Raw genomic sequence first — 26135 nt, 5'->3', positions numbered from 1 at the left:
GGCGATGGTGGTTGTTCCCATATCCAAGAAGGTCATGTGCCTCGCCATGCAGTCCTGGAAGCCAATTTTGGAAATTAATATTTAATGGAATTAATAACCTAGGTGATTTAGATCGAACATGTTAAGTTTCGTAGGAGATCCAAGTCTAAACCTAAAAGAACAAATAGATTAAACTTTGGATCAAACGTGTTAAGTTCCGCAGGCGATCCAAGTTTAATTTAAAAGAACACATGGTAGCTAGGAAAAGGTTCATACCTTTGTACAAAAATTTTATACAGTGGAACCATTAGGTTTTCCGAGTAGCAACCAACACATTTGACCAATGTGATTTTTATTTAAAATAAATGTTCATACAAAAAGCTAGGCTTTTAGTATACATCCTAACAGCGTCCCAGTTCTCGCATGATATTGGTTTTCCAACGCCGTCAAGTGGGAGTAACTGAAATCCTTACCGAAGAAAACAGTCGGGAGTGTTGTGATATAGCCTTCTTGGTGGGTCATTGCTAAAATGAAATCTGGCACAAAAAAACAAAAATCAATGTTCCAAGATTTGGTTTTGGATTAGTAGTGTGGGAGAAAATAAAATAGTAATTTACTAATTTGAGAAAAAATAATAAAATATTAGTAAAAATTATTATTATTAATTTTATTAAATGCAATATTTTGTCAACATTGGACACTGGTGAAAAAATGAAAATGAAGTTTTCAAAAATAATTTTGGAGGGAAAAAAATGAAAGACATAAGAATATTTTAAAAACAAAAATGATATATAATTTTTTTTCAAAAAGAACCCCCTCTGCTTGATTGGTGGTTTCACCAATTCAGAGCAGCCTAGCTCTGATACCAATTGTAGGATCGTTGCGCTAGAGGGAGTGAATAATGCTCGTTTTAAAACTAAACTCGGAGATAGGCAGCAAAATAAAGACACGACAAAATAATTGTAAACACCAAGAGTTACTTGGTTCGGAGTCTATGGCGAGTCCTACTCCAAGACCCGCAGCTGAGAGTGCTTTCGATGGGCAATCACTAATCAATCGAAAGAAGTACAAATATAATGATTGATTATAAGTAATTATAAGACTTAAAGAATACTAATGACTTGGAAATAAAGATCTTCAGCACGATGGTCGTCGAGACAGCTTTTAAGCATCGAGGAAGTGTTTTCGTAGTAGCGCAAAGAAAGAAAAATTGCTTGGAATGTTGTTGTTGTACATCTGGTTGAGACAGGCATATATAGCCTGCTGAAGGCACCTTCAACCTCCATGGAAGGCACCTTCAGCAGGGATACTTATCCCTTCCGCATCAGAGTCGATAGTTTCTGTGGCCTACATTGTTTATCCATCCGAAGGCATCTTCAAGCTCCATGGAATGCGCCTTCAAGCCTTGCTGCACGGAGCCTTCGCCTAAAGCACCCGAGGCGCCTCGGGCATTGTTCATCCAAGCCTTTTAAGTCCTTTTCGCTCCCTGCAAGATATGTTAGTCAAAAATACCAAACATACCTTCCAAAATAGAGTTAGCACAATAAAATGTGAAATAATAAATTATTTTGATAGTCTCCAGACTGTCTGATTTTGACTTTGAGTTTCGCTGAAACTCTAGGTCAAACTGACGCCTATTGTTCCCTCATCGAGGAACGCGTCCTCACCTACTCCTCTCAAGAGAGTTTACCTTTTACCAGACTGCTCCTCCAGACTGACTGGACTTTTGCTTAGCGTCCGACTCTTCAGGACTTTTCAGCTGGACGTCCGATCCCCGACCTGTTCAGTCTTCCACCTGGTTCGCGACTACCAGGATTTTCACCTAGAGTCCCCGACTCTAGGATTTCTCCCAAAGTGCTCAACCCGCCAAGACTTTTCACCTAGGGTTACCACCCCCTAGGGTTTTCACCTACCTAACCGTAGCTAGGATTTTTGCCTAAGAACACTTAGGACTTTTCTGCAAGCTTAAGCAAACTTATTAGACAACAAGTAACTTTACTTTGAACCCTTTACCATTATCAAAACATAAGTTCGATCGTCTGATGTTTCCCACACCAACACATATGGATCAATTTTCTATGATCGTATCGTAAGTGAATTATATATTAAAAAAATCAATATTCTATAATCTTGAATGACAAAACTTAACCAAACAAATATAAACAATAAGCAAGCAATTATATTACTATCATCACACAAACAATTACATATAATGCTATCAATTACTTATTAATAATTCTACCCATCTTTTCAATTACAAATTAAACTATTATGTTTAAAGGCAAATTTTGAAGCTATTGGATGCTATTATATAGGACATGATAAGTAGAGAGGGGAGGGGCATTTTAGTCATTGTAATATAACAACTCTTTTAGGGCACTGTTCACCCATGGAAAAGGGGCCTTCTTCGTGTTTTGCTTCCGCCGCCAAGGGGAGGGCCTAACTTCCTCCTTCTCATGCACTCCCCTTCACCATCGGAGGGTGCAGACGCCACCATTCAATGCTACCTCTGCCCCTTCTCTTCTCTATCTCGGCCTCGCTCTCTTGCAAGAAGACGTCACCGCTAGGACCTCACGCACGCCTCCGTCATGAGGTTGGGTTCACGCCATCTCTCCGTACAGCGTCTCCTCGCATCGCATCTTCGCGCTGACGTCGTGCCCTCTTCTTATCTCTTCCCTCACTTGAGATGCGCCGCAGCCCCGGCGTCGCATGCGCCTCACTGGCCGTTACAGCCTCGTAGGCCAGCAGTCGCACCATCCTTTCCCTTTTCCTCTCATGCGCATCGCCATCTCCGCTTCCGGACTACGCCGATGCCGCGGAGAGCACTGAGGCCTACTACCTTCCCCTCTTCCGGATAGCGCCGGCGCCAACCAAGGGGGTACCGCCTCGTCCCCGCACATCGACATTCGCTGCCCCCATGTCTGGACCTACACCCTCGCTGCCGGCTTCACCGGAACCCCCTCTCCTGCCACTAAGCACAGATTCGGCTACTGTGGTCATAGGCCCTATTGTGGTCGATCTGATGGCATTCCACTTCCGTTGTGTTCCGGCCTTCGCGCCAATTTGTGTGTGCTATGTCCGGACCTTCACACCGATCTGATTTGCGTGTCATGTTCTGGCCTACACGCTATCACAACCCGTCCTGTGTGCTTTGTGTCTAGCCTTCTTGTTGTTGTTATTTCCCGACCTGCATACCGAAGTCCTATCTCGGCCTACGTGCCGAAGTCATATCCCGGCCTGCGTGCCGATGTCATATCTCGGTCTGCGCGTCGCTGCTAGGTCCCGGTCTACGTGTCGTCTTCCAGTCGGATCTAGGTCATGCTCGACTAGGTGTCGTCAGATCCAGCTCTTCATCCGACTCAAAGTCACTTGTTCTTCCGGGTTACGACAACTCGAGCAGCGCCCCGACCAACTGACTGATCCACCCGAGGGTGCCCCCTGGGTCAGGGTACATTCTCCGTCCATATTTATATACGCATTTCATTATTATACGTCTTAGTCTGTTACTTACATATTCGTTGGATCTGCCTCAAGCATCGAGGTACCAAGGACCGGGGTGACCCGGTCGCTAGCTGCAGGTGGTGTTGACCAGAAGACTTCTGACGATTTGGTCGACATAGAAGATATCTCAGTATATCCCCCCTCGAGGACGTTATGATCTAATTAATATTCCATCCATCTCATTGGACGATCCGTCTAATTCAGATTTCAGATATGATCAATGTATATATACATATGACAACCTTTTATTAATTAGAAATTTAACAATAAATTTAATTTCTAATTTAGTAAATATGTGGCATTTATGATTTATTACATGTCCATCTTATCCACAAATCCAATTGTTTATATATATATGTTGCAATGCATTAGTAATCGTTACGACATCCCTTTTCCTCTCTATTTAGTACTTTCGTGTTTTCTTCCTTCCATCCCATATCCAAGAGCACCAGCTATGGCAACTCGCAGCCGGACCAAACGCGCCACCGCCGCCCTTGGTGAAGACGCCAAGGCCCGCCTCGTCTCCGGTTACGCCGGCAGCAGCAGCGGCAGCGAGCACGAGACCGCCTTCTCCTCCCTCGTTCACGCCTTCTTCGAATGTGACGCCGACGACGACGACCATGATTTCGACGACCAGATTAAGTTCGAATCCAACTCACCAGATGCCTCGCTCCTCCGGGCCGCCGTCGAGGTGGCGGATCTCGTCCGCGGGTGGACTGAAGACGATGACCCGTTTCGCCTCCGCCTCCTGTTCGACGTCTCTGCTTTTTCTGTCGGACTGGCTGCCCTCCGCCTGCGCGGAACCGCCTACCGAAGCGCCGTGATGACCCGGCTGAGAGAGAGGGGCTACAATGCCGGTGTCTGCAAGGTGCGGTGGGAGAGCGCCAGGAATCTCATCGCCGGAAGTTACGAGTACGTCGATGTGGTGACAGAGGAGGAGGATGGCCAGCGTTACATAGTGGAGCTAAGCTTCGCGGCGGAGTTCGAGGTCGCTCGGGGGGAAAAGGGGGACTACAAGGGGGTGACGGCAGCGCTTCCAGAGGTTGCGGTGGCTCGTCCGGAGGAGTTGCTGCAGGTTGTTCGGGTGGCGGGGAAGGCGGCGCGGCGGTCCCTCGAGGCGGAGGGCCTTCACGTGCCACCGTGGCGGAAGACGCAGTACATGGCGGCTAAGTGGCTGGGACCATACCGGAGGACGACGAACGGCGCCTCGCTAAGCGCAACTGGAACTCCGGCAGTCGGCGGCGGCGAGGCAAAGTGCCAAGCGGTGGTATTCGCGGCGGCTGCCACCAGCGTGAGCATCTGCTAGTACGTGGCGCAATCTGAGTGACTACTGTGTTATCGTTGCTTTAATCCAATGGACGAACTAATTAGATTAGAAGGTCTTTTAAATAAAAAAATTAGAAGTTTAAATTAATGTGAAATTTAAAATAAAATTATGTTAATATTTTTTTTACATTTCATATAAAAAAATTTCAAAATTTATTAATACTTTTCAAAAACACATTAATCAGGGATTTAAAGTTCAACATTAAATATCTTGGGTTGACAATTTTTGAAAGTACACTTTTCTTACGATTTTTGAAAGTACACTTTTCTTAATTTTTGTTAAGATCAAATATAATATTAAATTAATTTTTTACATGTAGAAGTCCTAGTTTTTATTAGAATTCTAGAATTTTTGAATACGTTAGTATTATTGGTCTGACATACCCTTATTCAATTTATGAGTTATCTTTAGCTAAGGTTAAATGTAATATTTGTGTCACTTTAATTTTTTATAAGTACTTTATAGGTGTATAAATTATGAAAATATTAGAATTTTGCCAAAAAAAAATAAAATAAGAGATAATACTAAAAAAATTAAAATTATTTTCTATATATCAATTTTTCTTCTCTCATATCTCTCTCTATAGAAGAGGGCCCAGCTAAGATCTCTCTATAGAAGAGGCGCCTCGCTAATGTAACGCGTGGGCACAGGTTAATAAATAATGTATAAATAAATGAAACTTTTTTATTCACGCCCTCTTATGAAAATAATATATAAATAAATGAAACTTTTTTATTCTAAAAAAAAACGAAGTCTTTTGATTTTTTTTTTGTCTAATTAAACTGTAATTATTATTATGTGTGTGATTATTGGATTATTTGTAATTAGAGATCAATTATGGCAACGGGAGATCATCTCCATCAGCTCCACCTCCGGTTGGCCGTCGTCCTCCCAGCACAGCTGAGCCGCCTCCCCCATCTCCTCCCACTGCGGGCAATCGAAGAGGTACCCGGCACCGTCATCCGCTCCCACCTTCATGATCTTCTCCTGCTCCTCCTCCGCCTTGCCGCCGTCGTCAAACAGAAGGCTGGTCCAGTCGCTTAAGTCGTCGTCGTCGTCTGCGGCTGCAGCGTTTCGGGAAAGAACGCGGGGGGCGCTGGGATAGGAGTTCTCGGCCGAGGTTGGTGGCGGCCGGGCGGCCGTGGCCATCAGGCCTTGGATGTAGGTCTGTAGGAGGACGCCGGAGTTGGGGTTGCTCATGCTCCTGGCAGGCCGCCGGCGGCATCGCGGGGCGAAGTGCCTCCGCTTGGTGGCGTTCCAGTGGTTCTTGATGGAGTTCTCCGTCCGGCCGGGGAGCCTCTTCGCGATCTCTGCCCATTTGTTGCCAACCTCCGAATGCACCTCGATCAGAATCTTGTCCTCTTCCTCGCTCCACGTCTCCTTCTGCACTGCGTCTTCGAAGAGTCAAATCAAAAAAAAAGAAGCATAAACAAAGACAAAATAAAATAAAATTCAATCCCCTTTCATCGTTAAGAACAATTTAACCTTGATATTAGGCCTGAGATGGTTGTTCCACCTCTCTCTGCATTGCTTCCCGATCCTTCCTCGCATCAACTTTGCAATCTGAGCCCACTTCGTGAGTCCATGCTTCTCCACCAGACTCATCAACAATCTGCACGATAACACACCCACATCAATAAAGAGAATCTTTATGTTCTTGAGAGCTCAAAGATGGAAACAGAGGAAACAGAGTAAGTAATTAACAATGCCTGTCTTCTTCAGCTGTCCATTGGCCTTTCTTCCCCTTGCTCTTCTTCTGTACCTTTCCACCAGCCCTCCTTGTCGACTTGTTCTTCATCATCGTCTCGACCTCCATCCCAGGCTTACTGCTGACGACGATGGCGAGCTCATTTGGAAAAGCCATTGGGACTTGCAGAAGGTTGTCCGTTTCAGTGAATGGAAACGAGCCGTCAAAACCAAAACGAGCAAAACCGGTCGCTGTCCCATCGAATGGGTGAATACACTGTAGGAAATCTGGGTGCTGATGAAACAGGTCGTCCCCCATGTCCGTGCACCTCGAAGATTGGGGTAATGGCCGCAGAACTTGATATAAACACATGCGTGCGTACATTCAATACGCGGTGTAATTAGTTAATTAAGGCTTTGCAAATCAATTAAGCAATGGCAGTTACTCAGAATGACAATTAATTACTTAACTAATGGCAGTGTGAAGAGCAAGAAATGTAGTAGATGTAGTGTTGAGAATTAAGAGTGCAACCTTAATTGCAGATATCAGTTACTGCATCTTTTAATGGATCAGGGAAGACGAGAAACTGAAGAAACATCTATGGTCAGTAAATTTGCAGCTCTGTCTTTGGTTTTTTTTTTTTTTTTAAATGTTTAACGTTTTAGAAAGAAAAAAAATTATGGTGAAAATTTAGATCTTTTGTCAATGAGAGATAAATGGAGGACCGTCTTCACCACATACAGAGCCTGCTGCGTCCCCTCTTCGTGCACCGTCTAACGCCGTTGGATCTTAATCAAACAGCCTTTCTTGATGAATTTTTATGGCTGTGTGGTTTTTACCAGTCTCGTACGTACCTATGGATTTTAGTAAATGCACCCTTGATATTCTATATTTTCTTCTAGGTGCGAAGAAACTTAGGAAATTGTAATAATGGTACTAGTAAGGGCATATGATCAAATTTGTCGCTCTGTTCGTTTAACTTGCGAATCGATCGTCCGCGGTGGGAAACGCAAATGGCTTCGCTGCTCTCCTGCTCCGCCTTCGTCGTCTCCTCGAAACTATCTTTTCCGATCTCCGGTTGGGGCTCGAAGCCACGAAGGCGATGGGGCTCGATTGGCCTTATAATTGCGCCGCAGGCGGAGAGGCGAAGATCGAGGGTTCTCGCTGTGGTTTCCCGGGCCGTCTTCCGAGACCTCGACGCCGATGATTTCAGGCACCCTCTCGATAAGCAGGTCGGATATTTTCCAATACCTTAGGCTAAGTCTGCACGTTCCCAGTTGTATTCGGTGATTTCCTTCAGCTGGGCGCGCGAATCTGGTGAAACTTTCGGCCCTTTTTTTTTTTTTTTTTTTTTTTTTTTTTTTTTTTTTTTTTTTTTGACGATTAGAGGTTCTATTTCTTTTTTGCTTCAACCCTGGCGAAGTTAGTAATTTTTGCTTCCCACTTGTTGGTTCGATATTTAATTGGCTATTTTACATATCAAAAATAAGTTTTTGTTCGATGAGTGATTTTGTTGTTTATGCTTGTGTCCAGAACACTTTGTTGCTGAGGACAATTCCTGGGCTGAATGAACTTGGCAAAGCATTGTTAGGTATAGACACACATCATTTAGAGGTTTGAACGGACGATGAACGAAGCATATCAGTTCATAAACACTGTTCAATGCAATATAAGTCCATAATTAAATTGCATATTTGTCAAGATGATGTGATTTCCCTTTTGCATATTATGCTATATGTTTCTGTGATTTGTTTTTAAAGATAACTTGAGGCCAACAACCCACTGAACATATAATTAAAGCCACAAATATACAACAAAAGGATGACTTTGTTCCTTTTGTATATTTGAATGACTATTTGTTCTTGATTGTTGCAGGACCAGTTACAGAGCAAGTTATGCTTCTTGAGAACATAGGAACGTCAGTTCTTGTTTCTGAAAAACAGGTTGGTGTTGGCATGGACTTAATATCTGATCTAGAGCACCAACAATCACAAACTATTGATTTTCCAGTCAAAGAGTAACCACTTAAAAAATCATCAAACCATGCTTCAATGAAAGTGTTGATTATAATACATGCACTTTGAAGAATATTAAGTGATACACATTAAAGCTGGGTATTTGTTATTTATTTATTTATTTTTCTTATGTTATGTTACAGCATAACACTTCATTTTGAAAAGCTTTCAGCAATATCTCAAAACTCCCTTCACGTAGTAGTGAAACTAGGCTAAAAATACAAAGAAAGATCTTAACAAATAAAACTCCCAAATCTGAATTTTATTTCCTGTTATAGCTCCCTGACCTGCATAAGTTGATGGTTGAGGCTGCCAAAGTACTAAATACAGATGCTCCTGATCTTTATGTTCGCCAAAATCCTGTTCCAAATGCATACACTTTGGCAGTCAGTGGCAGGAAGCCTTTTATAGTTGTCCACACAAGTCTCGTGGAGCTTCTTAGCAGAAGAGAATTACAGGTATAAGTTTTCTGTGTTATCCTAATTCTTTAAAAATTACATTTGAACTTTAGGTTCAGATCTCTAGCACTCTGTTCAATCCCTTCTTTCACTTTCTTTACGAGAATCATTCCAGAGTGCATTTTGAATGTCTATATAGTAGGAAAACATGTTGACCTTGTCATCTTTTGGTGCTTTGCTCATTCTCTGTGTCCTTTACACTCTCTTATCTTTCTCCAATTCATTAAGTTGCAAAAATATTAATGAAATTGTCTTGTATCTTTGCTAAGATAGCATACAGTAGCTGTATACTTTCTACTTTGTACTTCACTTCGAAAAGTATTTTCATCCCTTGATCCAATAATTTACTTCCTCGTTGGCCTTTACCTTTAACCAGGCTGTTCTGGCTCATGAACTGGGACACTTGAAATGTGACCATGGTGTGTGGCTTACATTTGCAAACATAATTACCCTCGGAGCTTACTCTGTCCCTGGTATGTTTTGTAAGGCCTTGAATTTTTTATTAATCATGGACATCCAAGCTAAGGGAGACATGATATATCCAGGGCTTGGTGCGATGATCGCCCAGAGCTTGGAAGAGCAACTGTTTAGATGGCTCCGTGCGGCTGAGCTTACTTGTGATAGGGCAGCTCTCCTCGTCGCACAAGATCCAAAGGTATTTTTGAGTTCTTGGATTCATTTGAAGGATATAACAATCTATTTCCAGCTATAAGTTCTCAGTGTTGCTAGCACTGCTGCTAGTAGTCATTGTGTAAAGCTGGAATCTTTGTAGGGGAACATGGTGGATTAGAAAATGGTGTAGGGACAGAAAGAATTATAGTAGGAGAATGAACAACCTTTACAACACAATTAAGAAGATGATATGACCGAGAGGAGGGAGTCAACTCAGAGAAAGTTACATTTGCATAAATAAAGGCATGTTGCAACTCAAGAGAATACTAGAGTAGCGTTGATATTCCTATGTCTACAAAGTAATCTAACATAAATACACTTGATAGATCTAGGAGATAATTTGTTTATACCGGAGGATAAAACATAAATAAAACAAATATACCTAAACACATGTGAAATAAATAAACGTCAGCATGAGGGAAAAGAGTTCTAAAGGAAATTTAAGCATGAAGAGCTGAAGAAGACATGTGATCTATAAGGTAGCATATAATGGCAATTACACCATTCCTTAGGAACTCACTTATGATGTATTAATGTACAAGTTATCAGAACCAATTACCTGCTTTTCCTCTCAGCAAAACAATATTTCAGATGTATGAGGACCTGAATCGATGAAGGGTACTTTGACTAGATAGAGGAAGGATTGAAAATATGAGAAAAATATTCATTAGCATTGCCATTTCTAGTGCTTTAGTAAACATTCCAAATTGAGTTCTAATGTAGAATATAATTTCAGAACGTTTCTTCAATAAGAAAGTCCATTGTAGTCATCATCTATAAAGATAACAATATTTTAAATTAAACTCTGAACAGACATGAGTGAGACAACAAATATCAAAATGATAAGGAAAAAAGTTACAAAGCAAATTTATACATACTAGGAGGAAAATGTCTACTTCAAACGATTGGGTTCATATTCAAGATTCTGTAAGTGTAGAAAGACTATTAACAATCTTTTGTGAATTCTGGAGACTAGAATCTTCTATGCGATGATAGATTTGAAATGGAGAAGGATCAACTACCAAAGCAGATGAATCGGCAATCAAAGTCAAATGATAAATTCTCAAAAGTCCTACCTATAGCAACTAGCAAGTATCCTTTTAGTCCATGAAATAGCCTATGTAATTGAACAATTTTGCAAATAGATTCAAATAGAATTTATGTACAGAACTAAATAAAGGAGCACCAACTGTGTAAAGTAGCCTGACCAGAGAGTGATCCATCATTGAGAATGACATGAATAAGTTGAGATATACACTCGTAAATTTTAAAAGAATAGAGAAAATATTGGATATGTGTTCAATCTAAAATCCAACTGATTGGTTTACAGACAAGAATCATGCTGTCAATAGGATCATTTTCATGAGCCAATAGTGTGACACGGACTGACATACTGTACTCTAGGAGATTTTCCACTTAAGAAAGTGCTTGATACTCCATAATGGATACATTTAACCTTGGATGTAGTAGTGAAGGGCTTACTACTAAGAATACCATCACAAATATTTTTAGATGAACCATTGTTGACCAAAGTGACAATCTCCAAAAATAGGCATAGAACATTACTGTTGCAAATACGAAGGATTTCTGGAAATCAAGGGCTGCAAGTAAAACAGCAAACAGATTGGATTTATAGAGGAAACAGGAAATCCAGAAAATAGAACAACGTATTTGTTAGAGCAACTGGCAGAGAAAATGCCATCTGGAACACAAAAAAAAAAACTGAACTGATCAGCAAAGAAGCAGAAATCTTCGAAGCAAAGACTCTGGAGCGAGGTGGAAATAAAGTCTGCATAAATCTCCAGAACTAGTGAGGGAAGAAGCAAAAAATCTCCAAAATGAAATTTTCAGGAGCAATCTGACAGAAAAAAAAAATGCTGAAACACTGAAACAATATTCCGAATCTGTAGAGAGATTCTTGAGCAGGTTCACAATGAAGGGCTCCTGAAGATCAAGAAGGATGCAGATTGCAATAAGTCCAGAACTACTACTAGGAAAGAATTGTTGCCAACATCTCGCTGGAAGTGCCTCATGGAAATTAGAATACTGAGAATAGAAGACCTGGATCTGAACTTAATCTAGAACAGATTAAGAAAAGGGTATTATTGACTCAAGCAATTACATTCTTCAGGTGAATAACTGGGATGAACACTCTACAGCAAGCAGATTGAGGAAGGAGCACTTTAACGCAAGGGATGTGGCTTTGCTACCATGTCCGAGTAGGGAAAAATTATTAGAGTTATTTTTCTAGATAGTCCTTTCTACCTTCAGATAGATTTCTATTCTTGTTCTGTTTAGATTACATCATTTTGGAATATTAACAATTGAGCCCTAGCTTATTACAGTTTGGTCCTCAACATATGTAAAGATCTTTGTGTCTCTTCCTAAACACATTCTCTTGTGTTCACATTTCTTATTTGCCCTTCCTATGATGTATTTGGCAATTTCTAATTATCTGTACTACTGCTGTACTATCAAGAGGTGGTCATATCTGTCTTGATGAAACTGGCCGGAGGTTGCCCATCTCTTTCTGACCAGCTAAGCGTAGATGCTTTCTTGGAGCAAGCTCGCTCATATGACAAGGCTTCTTCGAGTCCCATTGGGTGGTATATTAGGTTTGTTTCTCTCCTTGTGACACTCATCAGCAGTGGTAGGTGTTAACACCAACTATGCCATGAAAACTTATCACAGATAATTTAGACCTTAAAATTTATAGCAGTATAAATTCTTATTATGAAATTGTGTTGGACTTCATGGTTCATTGCCTTGCTTCCAGGAATGCACAAACAAGGCAGTTATCCCACCCTTTGCCTGTTCTGCGTGCTCGTGAAATCGACGAGTGGTCAAGAAGTCATGAATACAGATTCCTTCTAAAGAGAGCTGCCCAGCTAGAAGATTCACTGAAAGTCTAGATTTTCCTTATGCAGTGGGGAGGGGTGGTCAAGCAGAAGGTAATTGGATGTATTGGCAATTGGGTAATTCACATTCGTTCCATGTCTCGCATTACTTTAGCTTCTAAAACAATCATGCCTTGATTTTTCTTGCAGTTCTGCAGGATTTGCAACAGGATATTCAAAGAGCTGAATAATAGAGAGGATGTCGATACTAAAGCATGATGTTAATACAAACTGAAAATTGCCTGAATTTTACTGTAAATTAGCATTGTATATGCCAACATAGAAGAAAGAAAATTAGCATTGTACACCAACATATCATTACTTTCTGAAGTAGAGATTCAAAAGGCTATACTGTTATCATTCCTATGGTATCTCAAATATTCTCTGTTGCATTTCTGTCATCTTGATATTCCTTCTCCTTTGAGAACCCATGATAGGGCCATTTTCTCACATGTTAAGTGATGGTATGTATAAAAATATTCTTCCCAAAGATAGGGGTGAAAGTGTAGCACCGACCTAAGATGCTTGGAGGGCTTTCTTCATGTTCTCATCTTATGAGAGTTTTTCGGGAGAAGGAAAAAATAGAGGTTGCTCTTGAGCATCTCCTTGTGGTTTTGCAAGGAGATGTGGTTTTCAGTCCTATCGATTTTCAATCCCATTGAGTTGAGTATTTATTCGATTGAGTTTATTTAAAGTATTGTTGTTGAAGTTGTCTCTAGCTTGGATTATTAATTAGCGGATCTTTCTCATCCGCCTTGGACACCACTACATATTGTTACAAACCATGTAAATCTTATCTTCGTCTCTTGTCTTCTCAATTTGCTCAGTCTTGGAATTTCTTTCTGTGATCTTTAGTTTGAAAAAAGCTCTACATGATTTTTACCCTCAACATTGTCATCAATGGAACAATGTGATAGTTGGATCGAGATCTGTGTTGATCAAAATTACAACATAGCTTTGCAATCAGAAGCCGGCTCTGACATGATTATTCAATCTTTTTACCTGTGCTTGCGACTGAAAAAAAAAAATTAATCAGATTAGGTAACGTTGAATTTGAGGCAACCGGTCCAACCTTACAAAAATTTTTCATCGGCCGTTAAGCTAAATCAATTGTGCAAGGATTGTGCAAATCCTTGTACATTTCATCGGCCGTTAAGCTAAATCAAGAAAATACACATGGAGGTCTATTTTGACCGTCAGCATTCTCAGATCCTGCTTGCAACTGAAAGTGGCAGTGTTTGATTGTTGATCTCAGTAATCAACAGATTCTTTTTAAAAAAAGAAATAATTTGTGGATGGGTGATGAGACAAGCCAAGAATAAGAGAATCAGACTAAAAGTTGAAACCGTATAATCGATTTTGTTTGGCTACCAGAACTAAATAATCAAGGAATGGACTGCAAGAACCATAATATCAACTTGTGAATAAATATTTAACGAATTTTAATTAGATATATATTTCAACTCTTGCGTAAATGTTTAACGGATATACTTTTATGATTACAAAAACAATGGCAAACTGACAAAAAGAAAATTTGTCATACTTTTTTCTTGAGATAAATTAGACATGTACCATATTGACAGAAGCCAGCTTGTCTCAATGGCAGTCCAAACTATGTGGAGCTTGATCAATGGAGTGGATTGTTAGTTTCCTCACATTGAAAAAACGCCCTGAAAGTAACATGGGATTCTGGATTTGGAACACCAGGAGTTTATCAGGGAGAAAGTTCCTTCAAATTGAGAAAAAAGAAAATCAAGGGACATGTATCTAAAACTGTCCTCTATCGATAGACATCTATCAGAAGAGCCAAATCAGAAGCAAGACAATCAATTTAGTGTACTAGCATAACATTCTAGGTTCATAACTTACCTTTTCCGACCTATAGAACATGCACTTGGCTTCCAATTTTGCATAGTCAATACAGTGGGAAACTCCTTAGTCTCCTGTTGAATGACTTTCCAATACATTGATCCATGGATCGTTTGTGGAAACAAATCCGTGTGCATGCATTGCTTGAAGCAATTGTTTGACAGGCTCCAAACTTGGTGCAGTTGAAAGAGATGCCATAAGGTCTGTCAGTATTGCTTGAAATTTTGAATGAACATTAGCTTGTACCCATCCTATGTGCTCAACAGACATCTCAACCAGACCAGCCTCTGTTAACCCTTTCAGAAGAATGACATGAGAATCTGTGCATTCGGCTTCTGAAGGCAGGCTTTGTATTAGACCAGATGCCGCCGTATATTTACCTGCATAAGTCCATAAAGCAAAACCACTAGGAACTAGTAGTCCACAAGAATCTTATGGTATGAAACTATAGGGTAAAATATAACATCCCAACAAGAAATGGAAAAAAGAAACCATTACAAGTTTTGATGTGCCACGCCACTTTACCTTTAAGAATCAAGAAAAAAGTATGCAACCGAGTTGAAGTAAACAATTAGGGTACAAGCAGTTATGTATCCTAAGCATCTTGAGCAATAGTATATTATACCAATGCATGTACTTATTCACAAGGATCTAACTGACACGGATAAACTATTCATATCAATATCCAACCCAAACATGTCAAAATAAGAACATCCAAACTGACACAGAAACTTATTCAACTCAATATAAAAAAAAGGTTATATACAATTGATAAGTTTTGAAGAGTTTAACCATGTATAATTTCTTAACCATTTGTCAAATAGGTAGAATATTCATTAAATTGTGAACCATTAGCTGCCTAGGGCATCCATAGTGTGATGTGTTTCAAATGCCAATAAAAAGTAAAACTTTTAATGATACTTAAAATCCAAAAAATTATCAAATAAAATGTGTCTAGACTAGGAATATCACAAATATACTTCATCCTGACCTATCAAAGGGAAAGTGTTGGTGCAATCAACCTCCAAGGTTTCGATGTTTGATGGACCCAAGTTTGATCGGTTTGACTAAGGGTGAATCCGAGTAGGACTTGATGTTTGGAAGAAAAAAGTTTAGTCGGAACTAGATGACTAACAAGGGTAAGTCCTAATTGGAAGTTAGGCAGGTGAGAAGTCTATAAAGTGACTAGTCCTAACTAGAGATTAGGCAAGGGGGAAGTCCTGGTGAAGGAAGCCAAGTAATGAAAATCCTAGTGAGTAAAGCTAGGCCCTAGTGAGTGAAGCTAGGAGGAGAAAGTCCTAACAAGTGAAGCTAGGCAAACCCTAGGTAATGTGTGATCAAATAGTTTCTTGTCAATCGGGACAAGCAAATCTTAAAAGCTGCTAACAATGATTTACCTTAATATTTATATCTATTGTGCTAATTTGATGTTGCAGGAAAGTCTTAGTTGATCAGGTTGATCAGACACTGATCAAATAGGTCTGGAGGACCAGCTGTTTGGCAAGTAAGATCAGGTAAGCAACTAGAGGAGAGATCAAGTGAGAATGCGTTCTCAGTTGAGGGAGCAGTAGGCGTTGGTTCAACCTAAGGTTTCAGCAAAATCCAAAGTCAGGACCGGACAGTTCCAAGTCAGTCAAAATATTTATTTTGTCATATTATACTTGTGCTAACTCTGTGGTGCAAGAAAGCGAAAACTAGAAAAGGGGTTCCAGGCGCCCAGGTAAGGTCCAGGCGCCCAAGTAGATCCAGGTGCTCGGGTTAGTTCGAACCCAACCACTCGTGTAGATGAGTTGGTGTACTCTAATTGGCCAACACACATTAACGTCCAGGCGCTCGGGACTGGTCCAAGCGCCCAGGACTGGTCCAGGCGCCCGGGACTGGTTAAAGGCTACCGGATAGAGATTCGCCGAGGTGCAGCCACGTTAGCGATCCAAGCGTCCGGTGTTGGTCCAAATGCCCAAAGGTGGATAATTCAGCGACGAAGCAGATCGGATAGGTCTCAATCCAGGTACCAAGGGGTGGTCCAGACACCTGGAAATGCCTATAAAAGGAGCTTCGAACAGCAACCTCTAACATCAATTTTCGACAACACTTCTACGCTTATTCACAATCGTTTGGGCTACAACTTTGTTCTGCTGCTGTCCTGCAATGTTGCTTCACCCGACTGCTACAGACGGATCAACTCCAACACCTGAGCTCACGACTTCTCCATGCTTGTGCTGGTAATGATTAAATTTAAAGTCATTTACTTTATTGCTATGGAAGTGTAGGGTTGTTACACTTTCCTATTCTTCTTTTTGTACTCGATTACTCTACCGAGAGTTTACCGGTAGAAAATATTAGTAAATTATCCATCGATAGGTCCAAGGGGCCTAGGTCTTGGAGTAGGAATCGCCGAAGGCTCGTGTCCTTATTTTCGATTTTCTGTTTCATTCGTTACTTAAACTATTTTCCACTGTGCACTTTATTTTTAAAAGTTCGATAAAGAAATAATTTTTAAAATACACGTGATTCACCCTCCTTTCACATGTCTACGATCCTACATAAAGTTGTCATTGGAATCCTTTATTATCTAACATTCAAGGAAATAAAAGTAACTTCAAGAGATGAGAAATGTTAGGGACCTCTTTTGAAATAATATATGAGGATTTAAACATAATAGTGTGATTGTGAATATACACACATATATAACATGGTATCAGAATGATTAGTCATCTTATGATACCTAACTCAGTGTATCAATCTCCATCAAACGACTCCAACTCACCATCTCAACTACACTGATCTCCCTGCTATTGCAATGCAGACTCTCGTTACACCACTACTCTCACGTCAAAGGACAAAGCTTCATGTTGTCTCCTTGGGTACATTGATAGCGTCGACTGCCTTAAAAACCCACTTTCACTCGAGACTAAGTTTCGGTCTTGAGACCAATCCTAGATCAACTTGGAGCAATGGATCCTGAATAATAATAATAATTATTATAATAATAATAATAATAATAATAATAATAATAAAAGAAGCGATTCTAGTTTCATCACATTCCAGATTTTGACTATCCTATCTACTATGTTGCCCAAATTTCAGCATGTCAAGTTCCTTAACCACATCACTGCATGTTCAACCTACTGCTTCATTGAACCTTTCATTGTCCTATGACTTTTGCCACAAAGCTTAATAGGAAGAGTTATGATTCATGGGCTGCAAAAGTTCAAGTTTGGTTCATGGGTCAAGGTCAAGAACATCTTACCACCTGTGCTTAAAGTAGACACAACAATACACATGTCTCCAAAAACTTCTCAATGTTATAACCATCAATTCTTTCTCCTAAATATTTTGTCAATCCATTCTTTCACCTACAAATGATATTTTCCACGATAATCATTTGAATAATATATCTATGATATCTGAAACTCTTTCCATAATCATCCATTTTAACTATTACATCAAACTCACATAAGATACTTGTAAATAATACAAACATGGATGTAAAATGTATATATTCAAAACAAATGACCACGTTGGAGAATGGGGGAAGAAGAGCACATAAAAAGGAGGCAACGTTTACAAAAAACACAATACAAAAAGAAAACAAGAGCAAATCCAAAAGAAGGTTGAAGATTTTGAATCGACACTATATCTTCCTCTTAGCCTCAAAGTTGAAGTAGCTCGATTTCAAATTTCATCATCAATTTTTGGCTTTTATTCATCTTGTGTGTATTATTTATGATGATATTCTTTAATGAATAGCATGACTTACCATAGCGAATGCAATTGACTCAACAATATGACTAAAGTGAGCAGAAGAGACACTAACCACAACCCACCCCAAGTTCGAAACATCACTATATCGATAAAGTAGCCATATCACCTAAGACATCAAGGGGAGATGCCCCATGAGACTCAATTAATTGCAAGGGCTGCAAAACAATTAATTAATAGATATTGAAGGCTTAAATCTAATCTTCACATAAAATCCCCAAATCCAGGCCATAATCCTACCACACTAATTCTAACATGCTAAACTGGCTCTCTAATGAGGCATCAAGGAAGCAAGGAACGGGATAAGTAATATGGACCAAGTCACCTATTTATTCAAATTATCTATGAACCCTCTTTAACAATCCACAAGCCTCATGGTGTGAGGCTAAGTTAGGAAACATAAAGGGCCCCAATTAAGTCCCATAGAGTGGAAGGGTTAGTAATACATTAGCTCTCATCTCAGAAGAGGAAGTAAGTTCAAACATAGAGGACTATCTCAGTGTAAATTCAGATGAAAAATTGAAACATGAAGCTTGGATTAGGCAAGGTGGTAGACCAGCTACCAACATCTTTGATAATGATCAATTGCTAGGCAAAGAAGAGGTAAGCAAAGGCACAAGTTAGTTTTAATTTTAAGAAAAATCCAACCCAACCAAATAGCATATGAAGTACAAAACAGAAAATCTATGAAGAAACCTGAATTTATAAAAGAAAAATGCCCAAATTGATTTTTTTATTTCATCAGGTTAAATTTTAGGTTCTTCGAGGTTTTGAATTTCCAAGTTTTCTAGGTGGATGTGTATCACATAATTAATGAATAATTGTATGAATTCTTTGAGCTGAATTCATGTTTAGTTGTTAATTTAATGAGTATAACTTAATTAGGTTATTGGAATAGAATAATGGACACAATATTGTCTTTGCATCATCTTAATTGAATACCTTTTTTTCCCTCAATTTTTCTATCCATGAGACTTTTGTTATACATAACAAGCTAGGCATAGATAATATCTACACTCTACGTTGAGAAGTGTTAGAATTATTAATGTGACACCCCAATTTAGTCTCACATAGTGAGTTGTGGACTACAAGAGGATTTTTATAAATTTAGATGTGTTAGCTACTATTAACTCGAGCTTAAGCATTTTAGGTCATTGGTTCCAAATGCTTAGGAACAAAGCTCATCTCTTACAATCATTCAGTAACTTCTCTTGTACTCTTTTATTCTTTTGTCTTGTAAAGAGAATACATTAAGAGGTTTCTCCACCTCCAAAGGAGAACAGTATGACTCACCTAAAAAGTTAGTAGGTCATGGAGTAGGCCTGGAGGCTCAAAGCACGTTAAAAGCATTAGGTTAGCGTTGTGTGCTTATTTGTATTTATCTCTGTCGCATATCTTTGATCTTGATTAACATGCATGACAACGAGTGTTTAAGCCTTGCATTTGCAATAGCATTGAAAAGAGTTTGAATCACAGGCACACACTTATTCGTCCCTCCCATTATAGTTGCGCCACCGGTCCTAGCAACTATCACAATATTGTCTTTGCATCATCTAAATTGAATATCTTTTCATTTTTTTTCTTAATTTTTCTGTCCATGGGACTTTTGTTCTATGTAACAAGCTAGGCATAGATAATATCTACGCTCTGCATTGAGAAGTGTTATAACTATTAATGTGACACCCCAATTTAGTCTCTCATAGTGAGTTGTGGACTACTAGATGGTTTTTTATAAATTTAGATGTGTTAACTACTATTAAATCAGGCTTAAGCATTTTAGGCCATTGGTTGGCCTCATAAGTTAATGGATCAATTCTCTTATCTAAGAGGGTTGTGATAGTGTTATGAATTTAGTCCCATATAGTATGGATACTAGTGTTTGGGAATTATGTGACTGTCTTATATATAGTGTAACAGTTCTCCTTTAGTGCATAACAATATAACATTTTCTTTCTCAACTATAAGAATGCTAAGAGGGATGGTGTGACATTATTCATAGGTATAATCTAAGAATTACTAATATCAACACCAATTAATTGTAGCTTCAGTAGATGACAAAATGATAGGGCTAATGATATGGGCTGTATAGTGTCACAAGTTGAATCAATTAGGGTTAAAAAATTAAGGGTAGAGAGAGGTTATAGTAAATCCTATTTCATACTATCAAAACTTTAGAATTTGAAGTAATTTAAAAGATCTAGACATTGCTGGTGATACAACTTTACATAGAGATCGATGGTGAGATATACCCACATTGTTGAGACTTAAATGACAAATTGTAACTATTGCTCTAGCTACGTATGTTCAGAAAATTGAATTCTGAATTATATGAAGCATTTGCAACAACTTAGATTACTAGGGATGCCATGACAGTTAGTCAAATTTTAACATGACATTCAATTGCCACTTTGTGCTTATCAAAACTTCTATAATAAATTGACAACAAAACTACCAAAATTCTCTACAGCTCGAGGAACCAATTGGAGTAAATTGAGATTTAGGAACACAAAGGAAACATAGAGAAATGTTCTAGGACCAAATTATTAAAGCAAGCCAAGTTCGAGCATTGAGAAAGACTATCATGTAGCAACTGTAACTAAATGACTATTAGAGATGATTTTTTAAGATAAATGAATGGTGGCCTCAGTGAAAGAATATACCATCTTTGCAGAGGGAAAGCACTAAATTTCTCAACACAGAATTGCCAATTGTCTTATCCTGATGCATGGACTTTTTGCATATCTCGATTGCATCTTCTATTCTATCTTCTCGGCATAAAACGGTGATAAGGGATATGTATGTAGCACTGTCTGGTACAATTCCTTTATCCAGCATATGACAATAAAGATGCCTAGCCTCCTCAGTTTTTCCTTCTTCAGAAAACTTGTTTATAAGAATGTTGTATGTATGCAAATTAGCACTACAGTCATTTGCAAACATTTCATCCCAGAGCTTTTTAGCTGGTCGCAAGAGGTCCCCTCTGCAACAAGCTTCCATGAGAGAGTTGTAAGAGTAAATATCAGGACAAACACCATTCTTCTTCATCTCCCTAAGCACATTGTAGGCTTCTCTCACTCTTCCTGCCTTGCATAAGAAAGAAACCATCAAATTATATTGCTCTATTCCAGAAAAAAAACCTTTATCCATAAGGGCCTTAAAAACATTCCACATCTCATCACTTTTCTGGTTCCTACAGAGATTCTGACTCAATTTGCTCAAGATTGAAAGACTAGGAAATTGGTCCTTCCCAATCATGTAGTTGCAAAACAAGATTGCAGACTCAGGATCAGCAGATGACACTGAACCTATCAACACATTGAGCACATCATTGTCAATTGGAAACTGTCCACCAACAATTGCTTCACCTAATTCCTTAGCCTCCTGAATCCTTTTATCAGATATTGATGAAAGGATAAATTCTCTATAGTCGTTTTCTCTTGGTGCAACACCATACTTCCTCTTCTTCTTCAGTATTCCCCCTGCTTCCTCTACTCTACCTGCTTGAATATAACCTTCAGAAACTATCCTGTATGGAATAAAATCAGGTTTGAAACCTCTATTTCTAAGCTGTTCCAGTGCACAGCAAGCATCCTCAATTTTCCCAGCCCGGCAGAGCCTACTTATGATTAGAGAAGCAATAACCGAGCCATTAAATCCGAAATCCATCTCTTTAGCCCCATCAAGCATACCCAAAACCCCATCTAATCCTTCCATGTCACAAACTTTACCTATAAAAACACCAAAACTTACATAATTAACAATAATATTCCTCTTAAGCATTCTTCCGAACACCTTTCTTGCGACATCAATAAGCCCATCCGAGGACAGTGCGGCAAGAAGGGAGTTGTACAAGGAAGTAGGCAGTTCCTCTGTGGCTGATTCGATCAGTTCGGAAGCCTCGATGGACTTTCCATATTTCAAAAGCGAGGAGATGGCGAGGTGATATGAAGAAGAAAGGAGAGGGACGTTGTGGCTTTTCGCCGTCTTGAGGAGAGACCGGACCAAGTGAGGATGGCGGGAGAGTGAGAGGGACTTGAGGAGGGAGTGGTAGGTCTCCGGGGTGTGAAAGAAGTTGGGCTGCTGTGCTGCCCAGTGGAAAAGGCCGGACGCTAGGGTATGGTAGGGGAGGAGGTAAGGGTCGATTATGGCAGCGACGAGGGGAGGGGTAAGGGTGAGGGGAGCCGCCGCTGGGAGGAGGCGGAAGCGTAGAAGTTGCTCAATAGCGGGACTCCATGAGAGGGAGGGTTTGGAGGCGGAGAGGAGAGCGCGTGCGAGACGGTGGATGGCCGAGCCGGTGGAGGGCTGGAACGTAGGTGGTGGCGGCGGCGGCATTTGCCGGCGCTGGATTTTTTTTTTTTTTTTTTTGAGTTCATTAATTATGAAAAACTTTCATTTTGAACCTGATGTATTTTTAGAAATACCCTCTTAAAATCTTTGAATCAACTGTTTTACCTCTTATTGTTTCAATCGACTTTTAAATTTAATGGGCGTACTTAACGTTTCCAACTTTTCAAAAGGTTGCATTCAAATTGCGGTAAAAAAGTTGATCGCACTGACCCTCGTACCTTACAGTCCATCCTTGAATTTATATACAATAAGATAAATCATGAGGTCTTATGGCTGATCGTTTGGAGTGGAAAGAATTTTTCTCTGAATACATATTGGTCGGAAAATTTGTCATCACACCCTATAGGACCATCTTATTGCAAGCCCAGATCCTTTAATTTAAAATTTTTTTAACTAGAAAAAGGCCCTATAAACTCATTAATAGGATGAGCTGAACCCATCTATTTAACGAATAGGGTACAATCTATCCCACTAATGAATAGATAAGCATCTAAGATTGATCCAAAGATAGGGTACAATCTACCCACAAATGAATAGATAAGAATCTTTGGATAAGAATCTTGGAATAGATGATCTCTCCCTTTGTTGCATTCAAAATATAGTATGGTTGTAATATTGTGGTATTAAATTTAAAAATAATAATTTGACATTGTATTTTAAAAATTAATATTATAAATTTTAAAATTTATGTAACATTAAAATAGTATTTATTTTTAAAAATTAATATCATAATTATATCCTTTAAAATCTAATATTACATTTGTATTTTTTTTATTAACACAGTGACTAATGAAAAAGAGTAAAATGGCAGGAGTAAAATAAAAAATAAATATGCCGAAAAATCTAAAAGTTTAATATTTGGGAATTCCGTAAATTTAATAGTGAATATTTTCTAATATTATATTTGTATTTTTCTTTGTTAAATATTTGTGTATTTTTTTTTCATCTTTTGTATCCTTGGATTTTGAGACTATTTAAAAGTTTGTTGATATTCGATAATTTTGATTTCATAAATACTTTCTTTCGTTTGTTTCTCTAAAATTATTAATTTTGGATGTTTATTTCCTTATATTGAGCTGAATCAATAGGTCTTTAGAAAATTATGTCAGACATTCATGTTCTACTCAACAAAATCAATATCTAATCCTACCTATATGATCCTAATCAATCCTATTGATCCAATATTTATCTCAAATTAATCCTACATAAACTTATGATTCTACAAACTAGGGTCCCAACACAACTCATATACAAAGTCTTGACTTTATAATCCGTATAGATTTGTAATATTAATTATCTTTAATATCTAATAAAAATATTATTTTTTATTTCTAATCATTTTTCATAATGTTTTAATATTTTTTTTATAAATATTTTTTAAAAATTAACTATTTTCCAAAAATCTACGCATGATGGCTTGGATATGCGCCAATTGAGATGGCTCATGTTGGGCTAGACCTCAACCAATTCGGGTTTTGCTCAACAAATTGGTTCAGGCTGGCATGAAGTCTCCTTGGCCATCAAAGGCTTGGGCCATCCCAAGCACAAACACACCTATTGACACTTGCAGAAGTTGGTCAACTATGGTTTTGTAAATGCAATTGAAATGTGATGTGCCTTTAGGATATGTTTCTTTTAGAGGAATACCAAAAGGGAGAAAGGAAGGAAGAAAAATAAAATTAGACATTTCCCATGAGATATTGTTGAGTGGTGAAGAATGTACAATGCAATTTTTTTTTTCTCATTTTCGTCAAAGTTGAAGGGGGAGCCTTGCATAACGATTTGTTGTCATGTGATCTAGAGATCATAGGTTGAGTCTCAAAGATATCCTCTTGTAAAGTAGGATAAGCCTGCATATAATAGATCTTTAATTTCATCGAGATCTTATATTAATGGGAATTTCGTGCACTGGGTTACTATTTTTTTCCGCCAAAGTTGATACGTCAAAATTGGCAAAAAGTTGATATAGTTGCTGCCACTTTGGAGAAGACACACACCTCCCCACATCTTCATGATGGCATTTCCCCACACCTTCTCCCCCTCCACCGCTTCCAAATTTAATAAGAACCAGATCGAGCAAAGAAGGATTGTTGAGAAGGACCATGGATATCATTAGACAAGGAGATAAGGTAGCGAAGGATTGTCGAGAAGGACCATTGCAAAAGGTGGAACCGCCATCTTAGCGGCCCCTAGGTCCGGTCCCACAGATATCCAGAGGGGATAAATCACAGTTAAGCTGGGCAGGAGGGATGACTGGGATCGAGTGAAATCTGCATTTAATTTTTAAAAACATGTCTCTTCGGAGACATCCGATAAAATTGAGAAGGACCATTGATATCACTAGAGGGGGAGATACAGTAGCAAAGGCATAAGAAAACTAGAGGGGGAGATACAGTAGCAAAGGCATAAGAAAGGCAGGGATGCATTTTTTGCAGTTGCTGATGAACACAGTAAAGAAGTTGAGAGAAGGGAAAGGTGGAAAAGTATTGAAGGTGTGTAGCTTGCACATTCTGTGCCAATTTGATCCAGTGCAATCGTGCATGGACTTACCTCTATGATGTTTGCTGACCCTGCCAGGTGATTACATGATCTGACCAAGTGTTAGCCAATCTTACTTGATGCGACATTCATACTCTAGGAGCTTTCCCACACAACTGGACCAGATTTCCTAGAAGGTCAGATTTATCCTCTATATGTCATTTGTCTTAGTAATAAAAGAGGTAGAAACTTGGGATTATGTGAGTGAAATATAGAATCCTTGGTTTGAAAAGTAGGGAGAAGCGATTTAGTTTTATCTACTAACTTAGTAGATGTCCTTTTAATGACAATAAAAAAAAATTATCGCAAGAATCTTACTTGTAGGCTAAACTCAAAGATAATTCTTTGTAGTTATCACAATCTATAACTAGGAAATAAATTTTTAAAATATCTCATGGTAAAAGATCACATTAATAAATATGAAGTGGATATTTATTATGTTACCATTCAACTATTGATAGCACATAATGGAAATTATTAGTTGATTTTGTGTGTAGTCTTTTTTTTAGTCATTTAAGATATTCGTTTAAATAAAACATATATCATTTTAGTGTGCATAAAGTACTAATGGAAAAAAGTTCTGAAAATAACTAACTTAAAGAGTTTCAAGTTGGACTCTAAATTGATTCTGAGAGCTTATACATGGAGTATTTAATCCACAAAAAACTCATTATAAATAACTTTTCATTAAAAAGTTCAATCACTGTATATGTTTATGAACTTTGGAGTTTGTCACTAATGTAAAGTCATAATAAGATATTATTTATTATCCTTAGATAAAAACTCATATTAAATCATTCATGAACTAAAACTTTCTAATGGTAGCAATCAAAAGTTTTCAACTTCATTTTTGTGATGAAGGTTACTCTAGATAATTGTTATGACTCTATTAAATTATCCATTAATACACATGGCAGATATTGTGGAAGATAAGATTCCAGTGCAATCGTGCAAATCAAGCAAGGAATGTAATCCAAAGTCATGGTGTTCGTTTCTTCTGGCCAACGACAAGAATTTTTACAATTTTGAGTGAGGAGAGATATATAGGAGGGGGGAGTTAAAACTCATTAGTTGGTTGATTGG

The 26135-nt window shown here is 38.7% G+C and overlaps 4 protein-coding genes across 4 annotated transcripts; 2 read left to right on the top strand and 2 right to left on the bottom strand.

Moving 5' to 3' along the window:
- Nucleotides 1–3889: 3889 nt before the first annotated feature.
- LOC121973776 lies at nucleotides 3890–4877 on the top strand. The gene has a single exon (XM_042525129.1). It carries the CDS (start codon nucleotides 3935–3937, stop codon nucleotides 4784–4786), a length of 852 nt encoding a protein of 283 aa, XP_042381063.1. The 5' UTR covers nucleotides 3890–3934; the 3' UTR covers nucleotides 4787–4877.
- Nucleotides 4878–5505: 628 nt separating this feature from the next.
- Nucleotides 5506–6680, bottom strand: LOC121973775 (transcription factor MYB118-like). Its single transcript, XM_042525128.1, has 2 exons — nucleotides 6293–6680; nucleotides 5506–6190 (listed from the first exon to the last, which is right to left on the bottom strand). The coding sequence occupies exons 1-2, from the start codon at nucleotides 6410–6412 to the stop codon at nucleotides 5639–5641; spliced, it is 672 nt and encodes a 223-aa protein (XP_042381062.1). The 5' UTR covers nucleotides 6413–6680; the 3' UTR covers nucleotides 5506–5638.
- A 798-nt stretch (nucleotides 6681–7478) lies between these two features.
- Nucleotides 7479–12896, top strand: LOC121971635. The gene is made up of 9 exons (XM_042522990.1): nucleotides 7479–7726; nucleotides 8028–8085; nucleotides 8370–8437; nucleotides 8788–8967; nucleotides 9344–9440; nucleotides 9513–9622; nucleotides 12121–12254; nucleotides 12416–12590; nucleotides 12687–12896. Exons 1-8 carry the CDS (start codon nucleotides 7508–7510, stop codon nucleotides 12549–12551), a joined length of 1002 nt encoding a protein of 333 aa, XP_042378924.1. The 5' UTR covers nucleotides 7479–7507; the 3' UTR covers nucleotides 12552–12590; nucleotides 12687–12896.
- Nucleotides 12897–13602: 706 nt separating this feature from the next.
- LOC121971634 (pentatricopeptide repeat-containing protein At5g14080-like) lies at nucleotides 13603–22541 on the bottom strand. The gene is made up of 3 exons (XM_042522989.1): nucleotides 20828–22541; nucleotides 14406–14785; nucleotides 13603–14265 (listed from the first exon to the last, which is right to left on the bottom strand). The coding sequence occupies exons 1-2, from the start codon at nucleotides 22497–22499 to the stop codon at nucleotides 14472–14474; spliced, it is 1986 nt and encodes a 661-aa protein (XP_042378923.1). The 5' UTR covers nucleotides 22500–22541; the 3' UTR covers nucleotides 13603–14265; nucleotides 14406–14471.
- Between the last annotated feature and the right edge of the window lie 3594 nt (nucleotides 22542–26135).

This window comes from Zingiber officinale, chromosome 4A (assembly GCF_018446385.1).
Source record: "Zingiber officinale cultivar Zhangliang chromosome 4A, Zo_v1.1, whole genome shotgun sequence".
NCBI lineage: Eukaryota > Viridiplantae > Streptophyta > Magnoliopsida > Zingiberales > Zingiberaceae > Zingiber > Zingiber officinale.
This window is presented reverse-complemented; position numbering and strand designations above follow the sequence as displayed.

Bases quoted from the DNA above. Each gene is read 5' to 3' on its own strand.
- LOC121973776 (XM_042525129.1), top strand. From the start codon at position 3,935: ATGGCAACTCGCAGCCGGACCAAACGCGCCACCGCCGCCCTTGGTGAA.
- LOC121973775 (XM_042525128.1), bottom strand. From the start codon at position 6,412: ATGAGTCTGGTGGAGAAGCATGGACTCACGAAGTGGGCTCAGATTGCA. The intron at 6,191-6,292 runs GTTAAATTGTTC...GACGCAGTGCAG, and splicing joins ATCTCAGGCCTAATATCAAG to AAGGAGACGTGGAGCGAGGA.
- LOC121971635 (XM_042522990.1), top strand. From the start codon at position 7,508: ATGGCTTCGCTGCTCTCCTGCTCCGCCTTCGTCGTCTCCTCGAAACTA. The intron at 8,968-9,343 runs GTATAAGTTTTC...ACCTTTAACCAG, and splicing joins TTAGCAGAAGAGAATTACAG to GCTGTTCTGGCTCATGAACT. The intron at 9,623-12,120 runs GTATTTTTGAGT...TACTATCAAGAG, and splicing joins TCGTCGCACAAGATCCAAAG to GTGGTCATATCTGTCTTGAT.
- LOC121971634 (XM_042522989.1), bottom strand. From the start codon at position 22,499: ATGCCGCCGCCGCCACCACCTACGTTCCAGCCCTCCACCGGCTCGGCC. The intron at 14,786-20,827 runs GTATATTCTTTC...GGACTTATGCAG, and splicing joins GCTTTCCCTCTGCAAAGATG to GTAAATATACGGCGGCATCT.